At 37.5% G+C, this 18,818-nt stretch overlaps 1 protein-coding gene across 5 annotated transcripts in view; it reads right to left on the bottom strand.

Annotated features, from left to right (window-relative positions):
* The window catches only part of CNKSR2 (connector enhancer of kinase suppressor of Ras 2), a 299,498-nt gene that overhangs the window by 228,146 nt on the left and 52,534 nt on the right, over positions 1 to 18,818 (bottom strand). For all 5 annotated transcript variants that reach the window (XM_045996325.1, XM_045996324.1, XM_045996326.1 and 2 more), the window contains exon 2: positions 10,572 to 10,735. In XM_045996325.1, coding sequence (XP_045852281.1) covers positions 10,572 to 10,735 — 164 coding nt within the window. The remainder of the gene's footprint in view (positions 1 to 10,571; positions 10,736 to 18,818) is intronic.

The following is an 18,818-nucleotide window of genomic DNA, read 5'->3' as shown; positions in this document are numbered from 1 at the left end:
GTGGATCCCTGCTTGAAGAGTACTGGCCTGACTTTGCCTCAGATCACAGTTTTTGGCAACCTCAAGCTGAGAGACCACTCCTCCACTCCATCTTTGCAGCTGGCTTCTCTGCTCTGATACCTGGGAGTGCTGTCACACTCAGGCACCCCTGGTATTTCTGTGACCCTGAGGGTCCTGAGACCACACTTTCCCAATGAGGATTCCACACTACTTAGCCACTGAAATGAGGTCCCTCTGTGGAGCAGACTTCTAAAACTTCTGATTTTGTGCCCCATTAATCTGTCACTTGCTGGGAGCTGGCTGATAGAGGCTCTCTTCCCCCCTCCCCACCACAGTCTATGTTCCCGTATGTCACCTCAGATTCACTTCCCTGCATGTCTTACCTTCCAGAAAGTGTCATGTTTCTGTTCATAGAATTGCTACTATTCTTCTCTTTGATCTCCTGCTGAATTTGTAGGTGTTCATAATGGTTTGATCACTATCTAGCAAATTCCTGGGACCAGATGAAATTTAGGCCTCCTACTCTTCTGTCTTCTTGCTCCTCTCTATCCTTTATATTTGTTATTGTTTTATATATGTCAGTGCTCCCATTTGGGTGCATAAATAATTAAAATTTTTATATCTTTTTGTTGGATTGTTCCCTTTATGATTATATACTGCTCTTCACTGTGTCTTTTAAAAGCCTTCATTTTACAGTCTAGTTTTTCTGATACAAGTATTGCTGCTCTGGCATTCTTTTGACATCTGTTTGCATGATAATTGTTTCTCTTTCCCCTCACTTTCAATCTGTAGATGTTTCTAGGTCCAAAATGAGTCTCTTGGAGGTAGCATATAGACAGGTCTTGATATTTTATCCATTCTGACATTGTATGTCTTTTGATTGGAGCATTTAGTCCATTTACATTTTAAAGCAATTATTGATATATATCTATTTAATGCCATATTATTACTTGTTTTGTTGTTGTGCCTGGAGATTTCCACTGATCCTTTCTTGTCTTTGTCATTTTGGGTCTCTTTTCCACTCAAAGAGTCCACTCTAATATTTTTTTGTAGAACTGGCTCAGTGGTTATGAACTTCTTCAGTTTTTGTCTGGGAAACTCTAGTCCTCCTTCTTCTCTGAATGATAGCCTTGCTGGATAGAGATTCTTGGCTTCAGGTTTTTTCCCATTCAGCATTTTGAATATATCCTGCCATTGCCTTCTGGCATCCCATGTTTCTGCTGAGAAATCTCCACCTAGCCATATGGGTCTTTCCTTTGTAAGTTAGGGACTTCTTCTATTTTGCTGCTTTTAAGACATTTTCTTTAACACTACATTTTGCAAATTGAAGTACAATGTCTTGGTGTTGGGTTTTTTTTTTTTTTTTGGTTGATTTTGATGACAGTTTTTTGTGACTTCTGGATATGGATGTCCATTTTCCCTTACCCAGCTGAAAACTTCAGCTATTATATCTTCAGAAAAGTTTTTTGCCCCCTTTTTTTCTCTTCTTCTTTTGGGACTCTCATAATAGGAATGCTATTATGTTTGATAGAGTCACTGATTCCCTAAGTATATTCTTGTGTTTCATAATCCTTCTCTTTTTTGCTCAGCATCATTACTTCCTATTATTTTGTCTTCTAGGTCACTAACTCATTCCTCTGCTTTTCCAGCCTGCTGTTTATTGCATTAAGCCTGTTTCCGATCTTGTTATTTGCATTCTTCATCTAATTCTTTTTTAACACTTTTAGCTCTGTGGTAAGCATCTCACAGTTGTCTTCTATTCTTTTTTCAATCTCAGTGAGTATCTTTAGGATTGTTACTTTAAATTCTCCATCAGGCTTGTTACTTTTATAAGTTTGCTTAGATATCTGGCCATGGCCTTATCATCTTCTTTCATTTGGGGTAAATCCCTCCATCTTACCATTTCATTTAAGTCTCTGCCTTCTGTGTGTTAGAGAAGTCAGTTATGTCTCCTGCCCCTGAAAATAATTACTTTATGAAGAAGAGGTCATACAGTGCCCAGGGTCTGGCACTTCACGGAGTGTCTCCGGTGTCTGCTTCATGTGCTCTGCTGTTGTGTTCTGGCTGGTCTATTCTTCAGGCCAGTCATCTGCAGAGGCTCTCCCTGCCTGCTGTAGGCAGTGTTTTGTACCTGGCCTGAATATGGACAGTTTTAAAAGTGTGCCCTGGCCTGCTTGTCAAATGAGACCTGAAACCAGCTCCACCAGAATTGAGGTCCTGCAGGACTCTCTGGTCTGGATATGTGGTGTGGGTAGGAGTCTGTGCTGGTCTTCTGTGCTGGGACTGAGGCAAACCTGACTGAGAAGGGCAGTCCTGCCAGAGTGTGGTGGGTGGGGCTTGGCATAAACACGTTAGGTAGCCAGTGTTCCTGCTGAGAGGTGGGGGAGGGAAATGGCACTAGCTAGCTCCTTTATTCCTAGGGAGAGAGATGTCTCTGTGAAAGCTGCCTCTCAGGGATGCATTCTGAGTGAATAATTTCTCCTCCGTCAGCCCTGCCATTTTTCAAATTCCTAATTCAGGCTGTTTTCCCCTAGGTCCTTTGCCTGCCTTCTCCTCAGGAGTAGTGCAGTGCCCTCAGGGCCCCATCCCAGCCAATCCTATTGATCTTTAAAACTCTAGGCTTTAAGCCTGATTGCAAAAACTCACAAAATTCAACCTCTCTTGTTTTCTAAGCCAATGGCTTTGGGGAAATATTTAACTTATGTGCTCCCTTGTGTGTTCCTCTCTCTGTAGCCTTTCTCTGGGACCATGGCTCTCTTCCCTCTGCAACAACCTAATCTGTTTCTCCCCTAAACCATGTCTTCACACTTCCTATCTTTTTTTTAAATTTCTTTTCAGTGTAATAGAATTCATTGTTTATGCACCACACCCAGTGCTCCACCACCTGGCTACCCCAACCTCCCACCCACTGCCCTTTCAAAACCCTCAGATTGTTTTTCAGAGTCCATAGTCACTCATGGTTCATCTCCCCTTCCAATTTCCCTCAACTCCCTTCTCCTCTCCATCTCCCCATGTCCTCCATGTTATTTGTTATGCTCCACAAATAAGTGAAAACATATGATAATTGACTCTCTCTGCTTGACTTATTTCGCTCAGCATAATCTCTTCCAGTCCCGTCCATGTTGCTACAAAAGTTAGGTATTCATCCTTTCTGATGGAGGCATAATACTCCATAGTGTATATGGACCACATCTTCCTTATCCATTTGTCCGTTGAAGGGCATCTTGGTTCTTTCCACAGTTTGGCGACTGTGGCCATTGCTGCTATAAACATTGGGGTACAGATGGCCCTTCTTTTCACTACATCTGTATCTTTGGGGTAAATACCCAGTAGTGCAATTGCAGGGTCATAGGGAAGCTCTATTTTTAATTTCTTAAGGAATCTCCACACTGTTTTCCAAAGTGGCTGCACCAACTTGCATTCCCACCAACAGTGTAAGCTTCTGCATAGCAAAGGAAACAGTCAACAAAACAAAGAGGCAACCCATAGAATGGGAGAAGATATTCACAAATGACAGAACAGAGAAAAGGTTGATATCCAGGATCTACAAAGAACTTCTTAAACTCAACACACACAAAATAGATAATCATGTCAAAAAATTGGCAGAAGACATGAACAGACACCTTTCCAATGAAGACATACAAATGGCTATCAAACACATGAAAAAATGTTGATCATCATTAGCCATTAGGGAAATTCAAATTAAAACCACACTGAGATACCACCTTACACCAGTTAGAATGGCCAAAATTAGCAAGACAGGAAACAACGTGTGTTGGAGAAGATGTAGAGAAAGGAGAACTTCCTATCTTTTTTGATGTGGCCTCTTCTGTCCCTGTAGTTGTGAGCTTGGTCTGTGCCCTTTTTGGTCGATTTCTGGGGTATTTAGAATGACTAAATAGTTATCTAGGTGTGTTTGTGAGATGAGCCTTGGGTCCTCCTACTCTGCCACCATCTTCCTCTCCTACCTATTCCCTCAAAACTTTTAAAAAGTGCAGATTTATTCATTACAGTCTTGCTTTGTACTAAATATGCATGGGTCAAATATGCATTACTACTGATTTGGAAAGAACTACATCAAGAAAACAAAAGCTTAGACATGGCCTGTAGTTAACTATTTTCTTTGTCTTATATGTTACCTATTTTTTTTACATATATGTCTGCCAGGAACCTGTTGTGGCTACACTGATTCAACATAGCTAATAAATAATTTGTGCTAAGTTCATACTGTTCTTCTGTTTTAATTACATGCATGCAAAAGCGCAAGAAACAAATGAAGGATACACTTAACATTTTAAAAGATGAAGTTGGCTATATCCTCAGTAGTGGTGAATTGTCTAAACACAACAAAATATTCAATATTGGCACCACAAATTTACAATGTCAATGCTATTTTATTCAGAGCTCTTAATTTGATTGCATCATGGAGCAGGTGTTTAGGTTTCATAATACTTTGCTTTATAAATGTGAGTGAGTCGTAAAAGGACTGCTTTAATGAATATTTTTGAGAAATGAATGATTTTGAGGTGAATGAACCAAGAAATTATGTTGCAAAGAAACAAATCCTAGAAATTGCTGACATCTAAATTTTTATGCAAAATACTTATATGAAAAGTACATGAAGAATGAAATGAAAACTATTCTTATCCTGTCATAAATGATTCACTTATACTTCTCAATAACCAGGTGTATTGTCAGAGCATAAATTAAGGGCTATACATTGATATTTTATTTATGTTTTACTATTTCAGTTAATATACTGTACTCTCTATTGAAGCATACTAAATGATAGCGTAACAGCCAGAAAAAGTTAACACATCTCCAAATCATGAACAGCTTACTTCTTTCTAGAATAATATGGTACAAACAATATTGTTGGTGCTTAAATACATATATGTTGCATGAATGAACAAGTTACTAAACAAACCTTTGATTTTCATCAACTGCCATAACATTTATTCCCCATTAGGACTAACTTTAAAATAAAGCAGATGAAAATATTCTATAGCTTGAAAGAAACAGAGGAACTTGATAAATGTTCTGCATCTTCCTTATAATAGGAACAGAAACTTCAGAGTCAGAGGCACGAGAAAAAATTACAGTGGTCTGGGTATTAGCAGAGAACTTCATTCAGTAAGATAACATTAATATCCTCTATGTGCTAAGGACTCAGCAGGGAGCCTAAAAAATCTAAGTAAAAAATTATAATGTGATACAAAACATAAGTTGCCTTTCTTCTTATCACTTCCCACTCTGCACCAGTCAAATCAAAATTGTCATATTTCTTTGCACACTTCATATTCTTTCACAATTCTGTCTTTACACATGGTATTTCTTCTGCCTAGATAACTTTTCCCCAACTTTCCGTCTGGTGAACATTTACTTATCCTGCAATTCTCAATGCAAATCCCACCTACACTTCCTGGATCCCCACAGTAGTGTTCATCATTTCCTTCTGAACTCTCCTGGGATCTCTTTAAATCTGTATAATCTTTTAATGACTATTGTCTTCTTTACTGAACTGCATACATTTTAAGAGCACGACTATGGGGCACCTGGGTGGCTCACTGCATTAAAGCCTCTGCCTTCAGCTCAGGTCATGATCTCAGGGTCCTGGGATTGAGCCCCGCATTGGGCGTTCTGCTCAGCAGGGAGCCTGCTCCCCCCTCTCACTCTGCCTGCCTCTCTGCCTACTTGTGATCTCTGTCTATCAAATAAGTAAATAAAATCTTTTAAAAAAAGGGCACCGACTATGCCTTTTCATCTTTGTAATTCCTGTGGTATCACTGTTTGAGCATGAACATATAATTGTTAAAAGAAATAAAAACAATAGATATAAGGAATAAAGTAGAAAACCAGTAAAGATATTAAAGTTTTAAAGAGGTAATAAAGAATTCCGCATTCCCAACAGCACATCTCCTGGTCTAGTCAACTCAGCTTGCTGATGAAGGATCTCACCTCCTAATTTTATAATGGTATGTAGAAGTAAATCAGAATTCATTGCTCAGAAATCCACTTGATATTCACTGGAAAATATCTATTGCATAAAATGGAAGATATCTGCACTTCTAACTTGCTGATGTATAGTCATTAGGAAGTGGTGGAAGGAAGATTTAATATTTGTCCTCTTTGGAGAATATGACCAATTTATTGCTGAATAAGCACAGAAAGAATTAATTTAATATGTTCCTCCCCCCCCCCCCCCCGAAAACGATGCAACACTATGGTGCTTAAACCCAGAACTGTGGAGTAATTAAAACTCAGCATATGAAAAGACGTACCACAGCTCTATGGTGAGAACACTGAAATGGTCTAGACATCTATCTCTCATGCCATCTTTCTAAGTAAGTTTAGGTCAGAAGAGATTTTTCATGGGCCAGACTCTGCCTGGAGGTTCAGACTATTTGTAGGTAGCACTGTAATTAGCAATTTTATTTCCTTCTTCAAATTGACAGCTCGAAATCCAGCACATAAGTGGTTTATCTCTGAGGAGTCTGGCTTATGAAACATAACATCCTGAACTTCAAACTCTGACACAACCAACTATTTACTGTTATAAAAGATGTGGCAAATAGGGGCACCTGGGTGGCTCAGTTGGTTAAGCATTCAACTCTTGATTTCAGCTCAGGTCATGATCCATGATCGCAGGGTTGTGAGACCAAACCCCACATCAGGATCTGTGCTGAGCATAGAGCCTACTTAAGATTCTCTCGCTTCCCCTGCCCCTCCCCACTCTCTCCCTCTCTTAAAAAAAAGAAAGATGTGGCAAATAGAGGACTGCTAGATCATGCACTCATCTCCAAGCCACTTCTGTTGCACCTTCATGGCCACAAGGACCCAGATTTGGAGATCAGTAGACAAAAACACTGAGGTCTCCTACCTTATATTGAGTACTATCCTATCTCTTACACCTGGCATGATTTCTGTGATCTGATTCTGATAATGGATAGAGTTCAAGTGTGTATTCTAGTCTAAGCTGATTTTTCTGATCTCAGGAACAGGAAAATAAGAAGATCCCAAACTATCATATAAAAAACATCTCAAGACTCTTACAATATCACTTTCAGAAAGTATTCAGCATCCACTATTGCCAGGCATCTGTGCTACACACTAGGTATTTAGTAAGCATTATTACTTTTCCCATGCAGTTTACAGTCTAGCAGAAGAAACAGACATTAAACTGATAAATACACATATAAATATGTAATTAGAAAATGAGATGAGGGTTAAAAGAATAACAGTAAAAGGCTAACCTCTGCTAGTGGTGAGGGAATAATTAGAGAATGTTTTTTTGAGGAAATGAAAATTAAGGTTAAGACTAAGATGTGTAAATGGGAGTTAATAGTCAATCAATCTGGTTTCAGATTGTACTCTTCTTTAGAAAGTGCTTTCAGTCAGGTCTATTTTTTATTTATTTTTTTAAGATTTTATTTACTCATTTGAGAGCAAGAGAGCACAAGCAGGGGGAGAGGCAGAGGGAGAGGGAGGAGCAGACTCCCTGCTGAGCTGGATGCCCAATGTGAGGCTTGATCCCTGGACACTGGGATCATGACCTGAGCAGAATGCAGACATTTAACCATCCAATACATTTTTTTAAAATAGGTTCCACACTCAACATAGGGCTTGAACTCATGACCCTGAGGGCCAAGAACCGCATCCTCTACCAAGTGATCCAGTCAGGTGCCGCTCAGTCAGGTTGTTTTTCCTTGCCTATCCTACTGGCTTTTAGTGAAATTTGATATTATTGATGCTCCTTACTGAAAAAAAAAACAAAAAAAAAAACAACAACAACACTCCCCCTTGCTTTTGTGACAATGCTTTTGAAGCTGTCTTCACATTTCTCTGCCCACTCTGTAAGTCTCCTCTGTAGTCTCTTCTTCCTTCCCAGCCCCAAGGTGGAGAGGAGTCCCTCCCTGGGTGATCTCTCTTTATGGATTCAATCCTTATACCCTGCCTTCAGCTACTTCTCAAGCTCCAAATTCGTATGTTCAACTATTTGACGAGTATCTCTTTCTGGATAACTCAGAGATGACTCAAATTCAATGAATCCGAAACTCAATTTATATTGCCACCTAAATCTATTCTTGCTACTATTGCCTACTTTCATTATTGCAAAATTATCTACACTATCTTTGCAGCTAGAAAACATGGAATCTTTCTCAACTTCTCCCTTTATCTCACCTCTCATATTCATCAGATCTTCTCTATTCCTGTTCATCTTTAGTTTAAGCCCTACTCATAGCCTAAGTAGATTATTTAAAACATTTCTGGAGCACCTGGGTGACTCAGTCAGTTAAGCATCTGCCTTCGGCTCAGGTCATGATCCCAGAGTCCTAGGACTGACCCCTGCATCAGGTTCCCCACTCAGCAGAGAGTTTGCTTCTCCCTCTGACCCTCTCCCATCCAGTACGCTCGCGCTCTTTCTCTCTCTCTCTCTCTCACTCTCTCTCTCAAATAAACAGATGAAATCTTTAAAAAAAAAATAAAACATTTCCGAACTATTCGTCTGGTCTTTAGATTATACCCACTCCATTCCCTCCTTTTTACTACCATCAGTTACATTTTTAAAACAAGTATTTGATCATTCCTACATGGTTCTCCAATATCCACCCTAGAAAGTATAAATCTCTTATCATGCTGTTTAGATACTTTATAGTCTGGGCCTATTGGGCCTTTTAAAGACTAATTTTCTGCCACTGTTTCCCATGTATTTTGTCATCTAAAATAGCTAACCTTTGTTCAAACCCACCAGGCATCCTCTTTATTCTGTGTGCCTGTGTATGTGTTGTTTTATCTACATAGAAAGCCCTTCCCTCTTATTCTTCCAAACACATGCTCATCTTCCCCTAGTCTCCTTAAATATCACTTCTTTTGCAATATGAACCCATTTGTCATAGTTAAAGCTAGTTATTTTCTTTTCTGTGCCCCCATAATACTTAGTTCATACTTTTATTTTACTACTTATAATACAGTATTGTGATTATTTGTGTGTCACTCTCTCCCCCAGAGGCTTTTTTTTTAAAGATTTTATTTATTTATTAGACAGAGAGAGAGATCACAAGTAGACAGAGAGGGGGGAAGCAGGTCCCCTGCTGAGCAGAGAGCCTGACGCGGGGCTCGATCCCAGGACCCTGGGATCATGACCTGAGCCGAAGGCAGAGGCCTAACCCACTGAGCCACCCAGACGCCCCCCCGACATGGGCTTTTCAAGAGGGCAGGAAATACATCTTACATCTGACACACAAGTTCTCGTATATTAACTGACTCTTGAATTATATATAATTATCTACTCATTTCTTGTTAATTATCATCATCTTAATAGTTAACTACTTACTGAATACCTACTGTGTGTCAGGCACTGAAACAGGCACCATACAAATTCCATCTCATTTGCTTTTCACAATACCTCCAAGAATCAACTGTTATTATCTCCATTTTATATTGAAAAACCAAGGTGGGGCACCTGGGTGGCTCAGTCAGTTAAGTGTCTGACTCTTGATTTCAGCTCAGGTCATGATCTCAGGTTGTGAGTTTGAGCCCTGCATCAGGCTCCATGATCAGTGGGGAGTTTGCTTCTTTCTCCTTCTGCCCCCTCCAAATAAATAAATAAATCTTGAAAAAAGGTAATAAAAAATAAATTAAAAAACCAAGGTTATGATGAAATTACTTGCCCGCAAGTGTCAGTAACTGACTGAGCCTAATTTAAATCACCGATTATCATAAGACTGATTTTTTTTTAATCTCACTGTAGCTCTAGCCCCCTTACAAATATCTATAAGAATTTAAAACCAATCAAATGTCATCTTACCTAACATGGAAAAAAATCTATGCTCCTTTTGGAATATTTAGTGTATTATCAGAATCTTACAGGATTACTTTGACATTGATTTCTCTTGGATGTCAACAAAAGTAACCTTATAATATACAATATTCAATTTTTATTGGATGTATACATTTAGAACATTCAAATAATTTGATTAAGGATGATTTTTCTAAAATAAAATTTCTTAATATTTATGTTACTAAATCAAAACATTTATTTTATTATTTTTTAAAGATTTTATTTATTTATTTGACAGAGATCACAAGTAGGTAGAGAGGCAGGCAGAAACAGAGAGAGGGGAAAGCAGGTTCCCCGCTGAGCAGAGAGCCTGATGCGGGGCTCGATCCCAGGACCCTGAGATCATGACCTGAGCTGAAGGCAGAGGCTTTAACCCACTGAGTCACCCAGGTGCCCCATAAATCAAGACTTTTAGATGGGAATGGACTTTATAACTGATTATATACAATTGTATATCCCAAATGATGCTGTGAGAACTCTAACACAAGTTTCTGAACTAAATATAATGTCATTGATTGAGTTATAAGCCTCTTTAAGTTTTAATTTGGCACTATATAGTATACCAAATTTAATAAAGGAGGAAAATACCACTTCTAGTCAGAGGAGTTTTTCCTAATTGCATTTAAATTATTTTTAAAAAGAAAAGAAAAAGAAGGAAAAAAACTAAAAGAGGGAAAAAATTTAAACGGAAATAATACACGTTTTCTTTCCAACCACTTAATGCCCTTACCAGTGCACACAGAAGGTCAACTGCTTCCAAGATCAATTCCTGATGGCCAATGCGGCTGACCCCCAGATCTTCTAGCTCCTGATGTGTAATGCGTAGCAGCTGGTCCCCACTGATCTTCTCCCTCTCGAAGTTCTTAATATACTGCTGCAAACAGTCATCAAGACCTGCAGAAGAAAAATACGGAAGATCAGAATGAAAAAAAACAGTGGAACCAAATAAACAGAAAAAATAAAATAAAATAAGCATTAACTGCTACCAAGTCACAAGTTAAGTCTGTTTCAACTCTGAACTCGTTCAATCATCCACTTTTTCTCAACCCATATATGGATTGCAGGAGGCAAAAAACCACTTCATGATATCCCTAGTTGTTAGACTCTTACTTGAATTTTTCTCAGCAATTATAGGAAACCTTTACCTCACTTCTCAAGTATTTCTCTTTGCTGATTATTTCATAAAGTGTGATAATAAGCAGGTTCTCCCCACTTCTCAACTTACCTACATCTCACTCCTCCTTTCTTCTTTAACCCCACTGTAGAGAGAGAGTTATCCTTCCTTCCTGTACAAGACTAATAGATCTTCCCGTGCTCTAGAATCCCACCTCATGCCACCTTAACACTACTTCAACAATTTAAAAAATTAAATGCTCTCTTTATTTCAACCATTTCTTAACCACTGACTCCTGTATTCAAACCTCTGCCAGCTTAAAAAACAAAATAAACAAAAAAACCTTTCCTTGATTTCTTAGATCGTGTATTCCCCCCTAGTTTGTTATTCCCTTCAGAGCCAAGTTCCTTACCTTTTTACCCCACCTGCACTGTACTCCCTTATCCACTAATTTAGATTCTACTCAAATTTGAAATTTGGAATCCAGAGTGGATACATTTTTCAGGATTACTGAGGGTACTTTATAAGTGAATAGCCAGGCTACAGACGGGTCAACTTCAACTACTTATGAAATAACCTGATACAAATGATGAACAAATGGTGAACTGAACTAACAAGATTACTTTTCTCCAGATTTTTAAGTAAGGAGCACCAAGAAAATGAGGCAATTAACAAAAACTGAAAGATTTTAATCTTAAATCAGGCCATAAATATCTCTCATCCAGACTAAAACTGTTTTATGGGTTTCCTGCTGCGAGTCACTATCCCCTCCAATTCATCTCTCCCAACATAAAAATTATGATGTCATTCTTTATCTCAAAAGTTTTCAGTTTCTTCATACTTATGACAGACTATAATCTGAACTCCTTTATATTGTTGTCAAGGCCCTTCCTGATCTGGACCTTGCCTTCCTTTATGACTTACTCCAGACAGCCTCCACAATCTCCCATTCTACACTACAGACCTCCTTTACAACAATGCCCACATTGTATTATATTTTGTTCCCATCTCTGTATGACTAATAAATAGCCCGGAAATTGCTTGAAGTTGAGGACTGTGTCTTCTGAATGAAAATCCAGGGCTTAGCACAGTGACTAACACAGAGTAGGGCTCAATAAGTGTAAAAGAACAAATCGTCATAATTTTATGTTATATCACCTGGTCAGAGAAAATCAGGAACACTTAAGATAAGAACTAAATCTAAAAATAAGAGTGGAGGGAAGGAACATTTGGTATGTGGCATTTTGAGTCACTCAGTCTTAACACATTGCAGAGTAAGAGAAGACAGAATGCTATTATTTTGACTTGATTTTTCTTATGGTTCTTCTTTGTAAAGGAATGATAAAGGATCTCTTAAAGCACCAGCACTACCAGCATCATTAGTAAGGTTACAGACAAAGTCACATAATATGTGGCTGAGGAGAAATAAGGGAGAGAGCACATTAATTGCTGCCTAATTTAACTATCAATATGTATTACCCCATCATATAGGAAGTATCTTGGCTCCTGTATTTAAAATGTAAAATATATGGCAAATACACAGCTAGGATATTATAATAAAATTATAATAATGTCACTTTGTGTCAATATGCATATTTATGAACTATAAGGTGCTTTTATATACATTTTTCCTACCTGAATTATAAATAATAAATGACCTTATTTTGTTATTTTGACTGAAAGGTCAAAATCAACATCTCAAATGTGTGTATGGAGAAAATATGGTCCAAAAAGCCATCTACAAAAATCACAAAAATGAATACATCATACTATTGGCCTAAAGGCCTGAACTTCATGATTCTAGGATCTACACAGCATACATGTAACAATTAAAACCTCCTCACTCCCTCATATACGATTTTATTTAAAGAAGAACTGTCCCATTTTCAAGAATGAGAAGTTCTTTGGTGATTATGACTAGTCTTCAACACTGTAACATTTATTCAATAGATAAAATGGGAACAAATATATACCAGATTTTAAAAGTGGTTATGTACCTCTTTTTAAAAAAGCTTTACTGGGGCATAAAATATTTCTTTACTTTCCACCAAATTTTACCCTAAGTTGACCAATATTCTAAATAATTATAAGTAAATTTTATAAGCTCCACTTACAAATTGCTGTTATTCTCAAGAAAACACACAGAAAATAAATTTTGATCCATACTCTAAAAACCACACAAGTGTACCACGAAGAAAATTGTGCCCCTTTGTCGAATGAAACGTTAAACTATATGCATTTTTATCTTAAAAAACCACGCCTTAAAACAATTAAGAAGAAGGCTTGAAATCATTACTATGACATGTGTCTCTGACTTTTTTAAAGTGAATTATACTGCTTTCCACCAACTGCAGGGAAGAGGAATTAACATAATAATGGATCTAGAAAGATGTTCCAAAAATAATGACAGATTACAAAATGATGACAAGATATCTCCTAAGGATGCACAAATTTCCAGTAAATCAACAATATCACATAAGACAGAGTAAAATAAATTAATCTACTATATGTGGAAGTAGATATGAAAGATGTAAACTATTATATTCAATGTTAAAAATCTCTTTTTTAAAAAAAGATTTTATTTATTAGAGAAAGAGATTGAGAGAGAATGCATGAGCGGGGAGGGTTAGAGGGGGATGGAGAAAGAATCTGAAGCAGACCCTGCACTGAGTGCGGAGCTCAGTGCAGGGCTGGATCCCAGACTGGAAGAACATGACCTGAGCCAAAACCAAGAGTCAAATGCTTAACCGACTGAGCCACCCAGCACCCTAATGTTCAAAATCTTAAAAACCAACTTAAAGTGGTATTAAGAAGATGAATCTGGCCCTACTCCAAGAAATTTTACTTTATACACCATTTTATACATAATACGTGTGCTCTTATCTATAAACAGAACACTCTGATATTTAAAGCAAAAAATAAAAATGTAAATTCATTTGTTAGAGTTCTGTTGCCACTATTTACTGTGAAGAACAAAGACCAACAAATGAAGATTTGTGAGGACCTCTGTCCCTTCTCCAAAATAAGGTCAGGAGATTAAAAATGAACACATTTTAATTCAATATCTGTTTGCTGGAGTCAAATACATGAATGATAACTCGAGGCAGAACGTCTTAATTTTAATGTAGATTTCATTCCCCTTATTTCACTGACACTGCTTTTTTTCCAAGATCACCAATGACCAAAATCCTACCGGACTCAACTGCCTCATTTACAATCTCATTCTCCCTACGCAAGTTATTTCTCTATATCTGCCCCCATTTTTTCTAGTCTCAGAACTATCTTGGATGATTCCCCAATTTAATCTCTTATCTTGTCAGTTAGTAAAGAACACAATTTCTTCATTCAAAATAGCTGCTGCTCTGTCCTTTCATTCCTGATCCCATTGTCACCAGCTTATTCATGCTGTACAGCCTGCCCTGATGCCCATCTGCTCCCCCTGGCATCAGTCTGCCTAGTCTATCACTGTCAGATCTCTAAAAACACTCTTTGATCAAGCCATTTCCCAATTCAAAAAATGTCAGAGTCTTCCTGCCAAAAGGTTAAAATTCAAAAATCTTTTTTTCTTATTTTTAAGGCTTTTTTGGGGGAAGGAGTCTTGGATGTTATTATCAGTTAGCATTTGTGTATTAATTGCAACAACTACTATAGACAATAAAAGTATTTTCTAAATTACAAACAGCCAGAAAGCTCATGTAACCATGCTTTTCTTCTATGCACAGAATGATACATAACGATAAATGATCTAGCAAAAGATAATTCCTATTTAAGATCTTGGGATATTTCCTAAACCATCTGAAAAGGATAAAATTACATTCTAAAGCATTTTGGCACTAAATGAATTTACTGCATTCTAATTATTGGGAAACTGGCTAACCTATGTAAATATACAAGCTACATAACATACTCAGAATATTTAAGAAAATAAATTCCTGAAACATTCTAGAAAAATGAGATTTTGATCTAGAACCTACGTAGTTAAAAATTTTGTTTAACAATTTCCATATAGTTCTCAGATGATATAGCCTTATAAATTCTTGCTTTAATTCACAGATGAGCTGCCCATCATCCTTACTTAGTAAGTAAAAGTATATTTACTCTTTGCTGTGCTTTTTTTTTTTTTTAATATTTTATTTATTTAACAGAGAGAAATCACAACTAGGCAGAGAGGCAGGCAGAGAGAGAGGAGGAAGCAGGCTCCCTGCGGAGCAGAGAGCCTGACGTGGGGCTCGATCCCAGGACCCTGAGATCATGACCTGAGCCGAAGGCAGTGGCTTAATCCACTGAGCCACCCAGGTGCCCCTTTGCTGTGCTTTTGATTATATTGCTGTTTATATTTTGTTCAACCAAAAAAAAAATAAGGAAAAGTTTTCTTCAAAAACCCCTATGCCACTAGAAAATTCTAAATTCCAACAACAAAAACGGCAGTATGTGTTTTAAAAATTGAAAAACAATGTGAACAAGAATAACCAACTGTGGGGCGTGGCATGAAATACTACTCAGCAATAAAAAGGGAAATATTGATATATACAATATGGATGGATCTCAAAGGTATTATGCTATGTGCAAATGGCAACTCTGAAATAAGTTATTGAATGATTCCATTTATACTACATACTGAAAAAGGCAAAACTATAGCAACAGAAAACGGATTAGTAGCTGCCAGGGATTGGGAATATGAAGAGGCTAAGCAATAGGAGGGAGTTTTTCTCCCTTGATCACACTGTTTTGTATCATGACTGTGGTATGCTGGTGGTGTAATTCTATACATCTGTTAAAACACCAAAAGACTCAATTTTAGTCCATTAATTAAAATTTTTTTTTTCATTTACAAATGAATTTGAAGCAACAAACATTTGGAAAATACTATTAAACTCCAAATTTCATTGTAAAATTTTTCTTCTGATGTTTTCTCATGGTGGTTGATATAAAAGACCCAGACCAGGGAACAATGTTTCCAGCATTCCATTCAGCATCTATTTATTAAGCACCTACTAAGTTTGGGGCAGTGTGCATCAATGCATTGAACACCTTTAAAAAGACTCCTTAAGTGACTCTTAATCTCACAAAACAAACTGAGGGTTCCTGGGGGGAGGGGGGTTGGGAGAGGGGGAGTAGGGTTATGGACATTGGGGAGGGTATGTGCTATGGTGAGTGCTGTGAAGTGTGTAAACCTGGTGATTCACAGGTCTGTACCCCTGGGGATAAAAATACATTATTTGTTTATAAAAAAATAATAAATAAATAAAAATTAAAAAAAAAAAAGACTCCTTTGCTCTGCTTATTGGCAGAGCTGAAAGGCTATAGACAGAATTATCCCTAAGAAGCTGTATAGAATACATGCTGTGTGGGGCACCTGGGTGGTTCAGTGGGTTAAGCCTCTGCCTTCAGCTCAGCTCATGATCCCAGGGTCCTGGGATCGAGCCCCACATCAGGCTCTCTGCTCATCGGGAAGCCTGCTTCCCCCTCTCTCTCTGCCTGCCTCTCTGCCTACTTGAGATCTCTCTCTGTCAAATAGATAAAGAAAATCTTAAAAAAAAAAAAAAGAATACATGGTGTGTAGACTGATGCACTGGAAAACCAATCACAGATGCCTGTGGTCTCTGCAAGACACTTAAGAAGCCCAAGCCTCACTACACTTATCGTCATCATTTCTACTCTTCTCAGATGTACTTTGTTTCTCTAACAATTTAATTTTGTCTTTAAGAGACTAAAAAAAAAATCTTGACTGGGTAACAGTATGCAATTGTTCCATTTTGAAAAATAATTCAGCTTCCTTACAATCTGTTTCTGGTTCTTCATTTTAAACCAGAATAGATTTTTAAATGCCAGACAATTTCAAAATGAATTTCCAAGAAATATCTGGTTTAAAACTCTCCTCTCTACAATATGACCGAAAGAAAGAAAAAGTAAAGAGGAAAACTTAATCAGCAGTGAAACCAGGAGACAGTGCCAACTACCTAAAAGATTCAAAATTTAATGTTAAAAAAATAAAAAGGTATGAGAAGAAATCTAGGTTCTGCATCAAACCAGAGCCAGAAACAGTAAAGAAAAAGACAGATGTATGATTTGACTACATGAAAATCCCCAAGTTTTTGTTATGACATATGAAATCAGAATAGTCACAAAAAATCCATTAAAACATATCCAGTGATAACACTACATCAAGGCCAACAACAGAACAGTACAAAGTAATCCACGGACACAAGATCAAGTTGCTTACAACTGCTCAGTTTTAAAATAGTGACATATGGTAATCTGAGATAGCAACCTTAAAATGCACATCACACAAAACAATGTTTGAATGATTTTATAATTTTTAATTTTCAAAGTTTTGTATCCAGAATTTGGTAGAGTGGCTGGACAAGCAGTTATTCTCAAAGTGATTTTTAGGAAAGCTTATAAGCTTTTTTTTTTTCAAAAAGACATTTATTTATTTGAGAAAGAGAGACAGAGAGAGAGATAGAGAGGGAGAGAGCACGAAGGAGGGGAGAGGCAGAGGGAGAAGAAGACTCCCCACAGAGTGTGGAGCCTGACGTGGGCTCAATCCCAGGACCCTGAGATCAAGACCTGAGCCAAAGGCAGACAGTTAACTGACAGCCATCCAGCTGCCCCATTTACAAGCTTTTTAAATGTTCTGTAATAAACAGGAAATAAAAATACAAAATATTATGGAATCATTCTGCACATTCATCTTTTAATTTTTAAAAACAAAGTCTAAAATGATTTTAATGACATGTTCAGTAAACAAAGACTGACTGGTTTTATCATGAAGCTTAAAGCCATTATATACTTAAGAATTCATATACAACAGTTTTCAAAGATATTCTCCCTCAAGTTAACAGTCCACTTCACATAGTTTTTTTTTTAAATATTTTATTTATTTATTTATTTATTTGACAGAGAGAGAGACACACACCACAAGTATGCAGAGACAGGCGGGGGGGTGGGAGGGAGAAGGAAGCAAGCTCCCTGCTGAGCAGAGAGCCAGATGCGGGGCTCGATCCCAGGACCCTGAGATCATGACCTGAGCCGAAGGCAGAGGCTTAACCCACCGAGCCACCCAGGCGCCCCATACTTCACATAGTTTTAAGTAATATTGAAGCTATTTCTTTGCAAGTCTTTACAGTCTTTGCTAAGAATATTTTATTAACAGAAAAATGACTTTAATAAGAATCACAGGTAGACCAAGCAAAAGGAATTAGTTGCAAACCTAGAGATTAGGGATGTCTTACATTTTACAACTTAATAGATAATAATTTTTTTTACTTTTTGTTATATTTAAGGAAGCCTAAGTCCATTTAAGCCTTACATCTTTCATTCCAGCGTTCAAGAACCTTCAACTTCAGGCCCCAAACTACTTGTCTGACATTCTCTTACACTTTCATGCATCCTGTGTTGCAGCCAAATTGAACAACTCAACTATTTCCTTAATGTGATTGTTCCTATTACCCAGAATAATATTTACATATTCTACATATTTTGTTTTTGAAATCCTGTCAGGTCTTGATCATTAAATCAGACAGATCTCTCTTCTCTTTATATCTATGGATTTTACACTTATGGTACATATTACTCATGCTGTTTTGTTATAATCTTTGTATTAGTGCGTTATTCTCCCAACAGAGTAGAGCATCCTGAAGGGTGACATCACTGACCCTTTCATACAACACTGAGCACAGAGAGCATCTGACACATAATCAGTCAGTCCTTCATTTAATCAATATTTACTGAGGTGATTGCTATGTGCTAAGCACTGGGAATCAACTGCTGAGCAAAAACTGACATGCCCTTGACTTCATGGAATTTATATAATACCAAAGATGACCACTAATCATTAATAACTTAATTGACAAAACAGAT

The sequence above is a fragment of the Meles meles genome, chromosome X (genome assembly GCF_922984935.1).
Source record: "Meles meles chromosome X, mMelMel3.1 paternal haplotype, whole genome shotgun sequence".
Classification (NCBI taxonomy): Eukaryota; Metazoa; Chordata; class Mammalia; order Carnivora; family Mustelidae; genus Meles; species Meles meles.
This window is presented reverse-complemented; position numbering and strand designations above follow the sequence as displayed.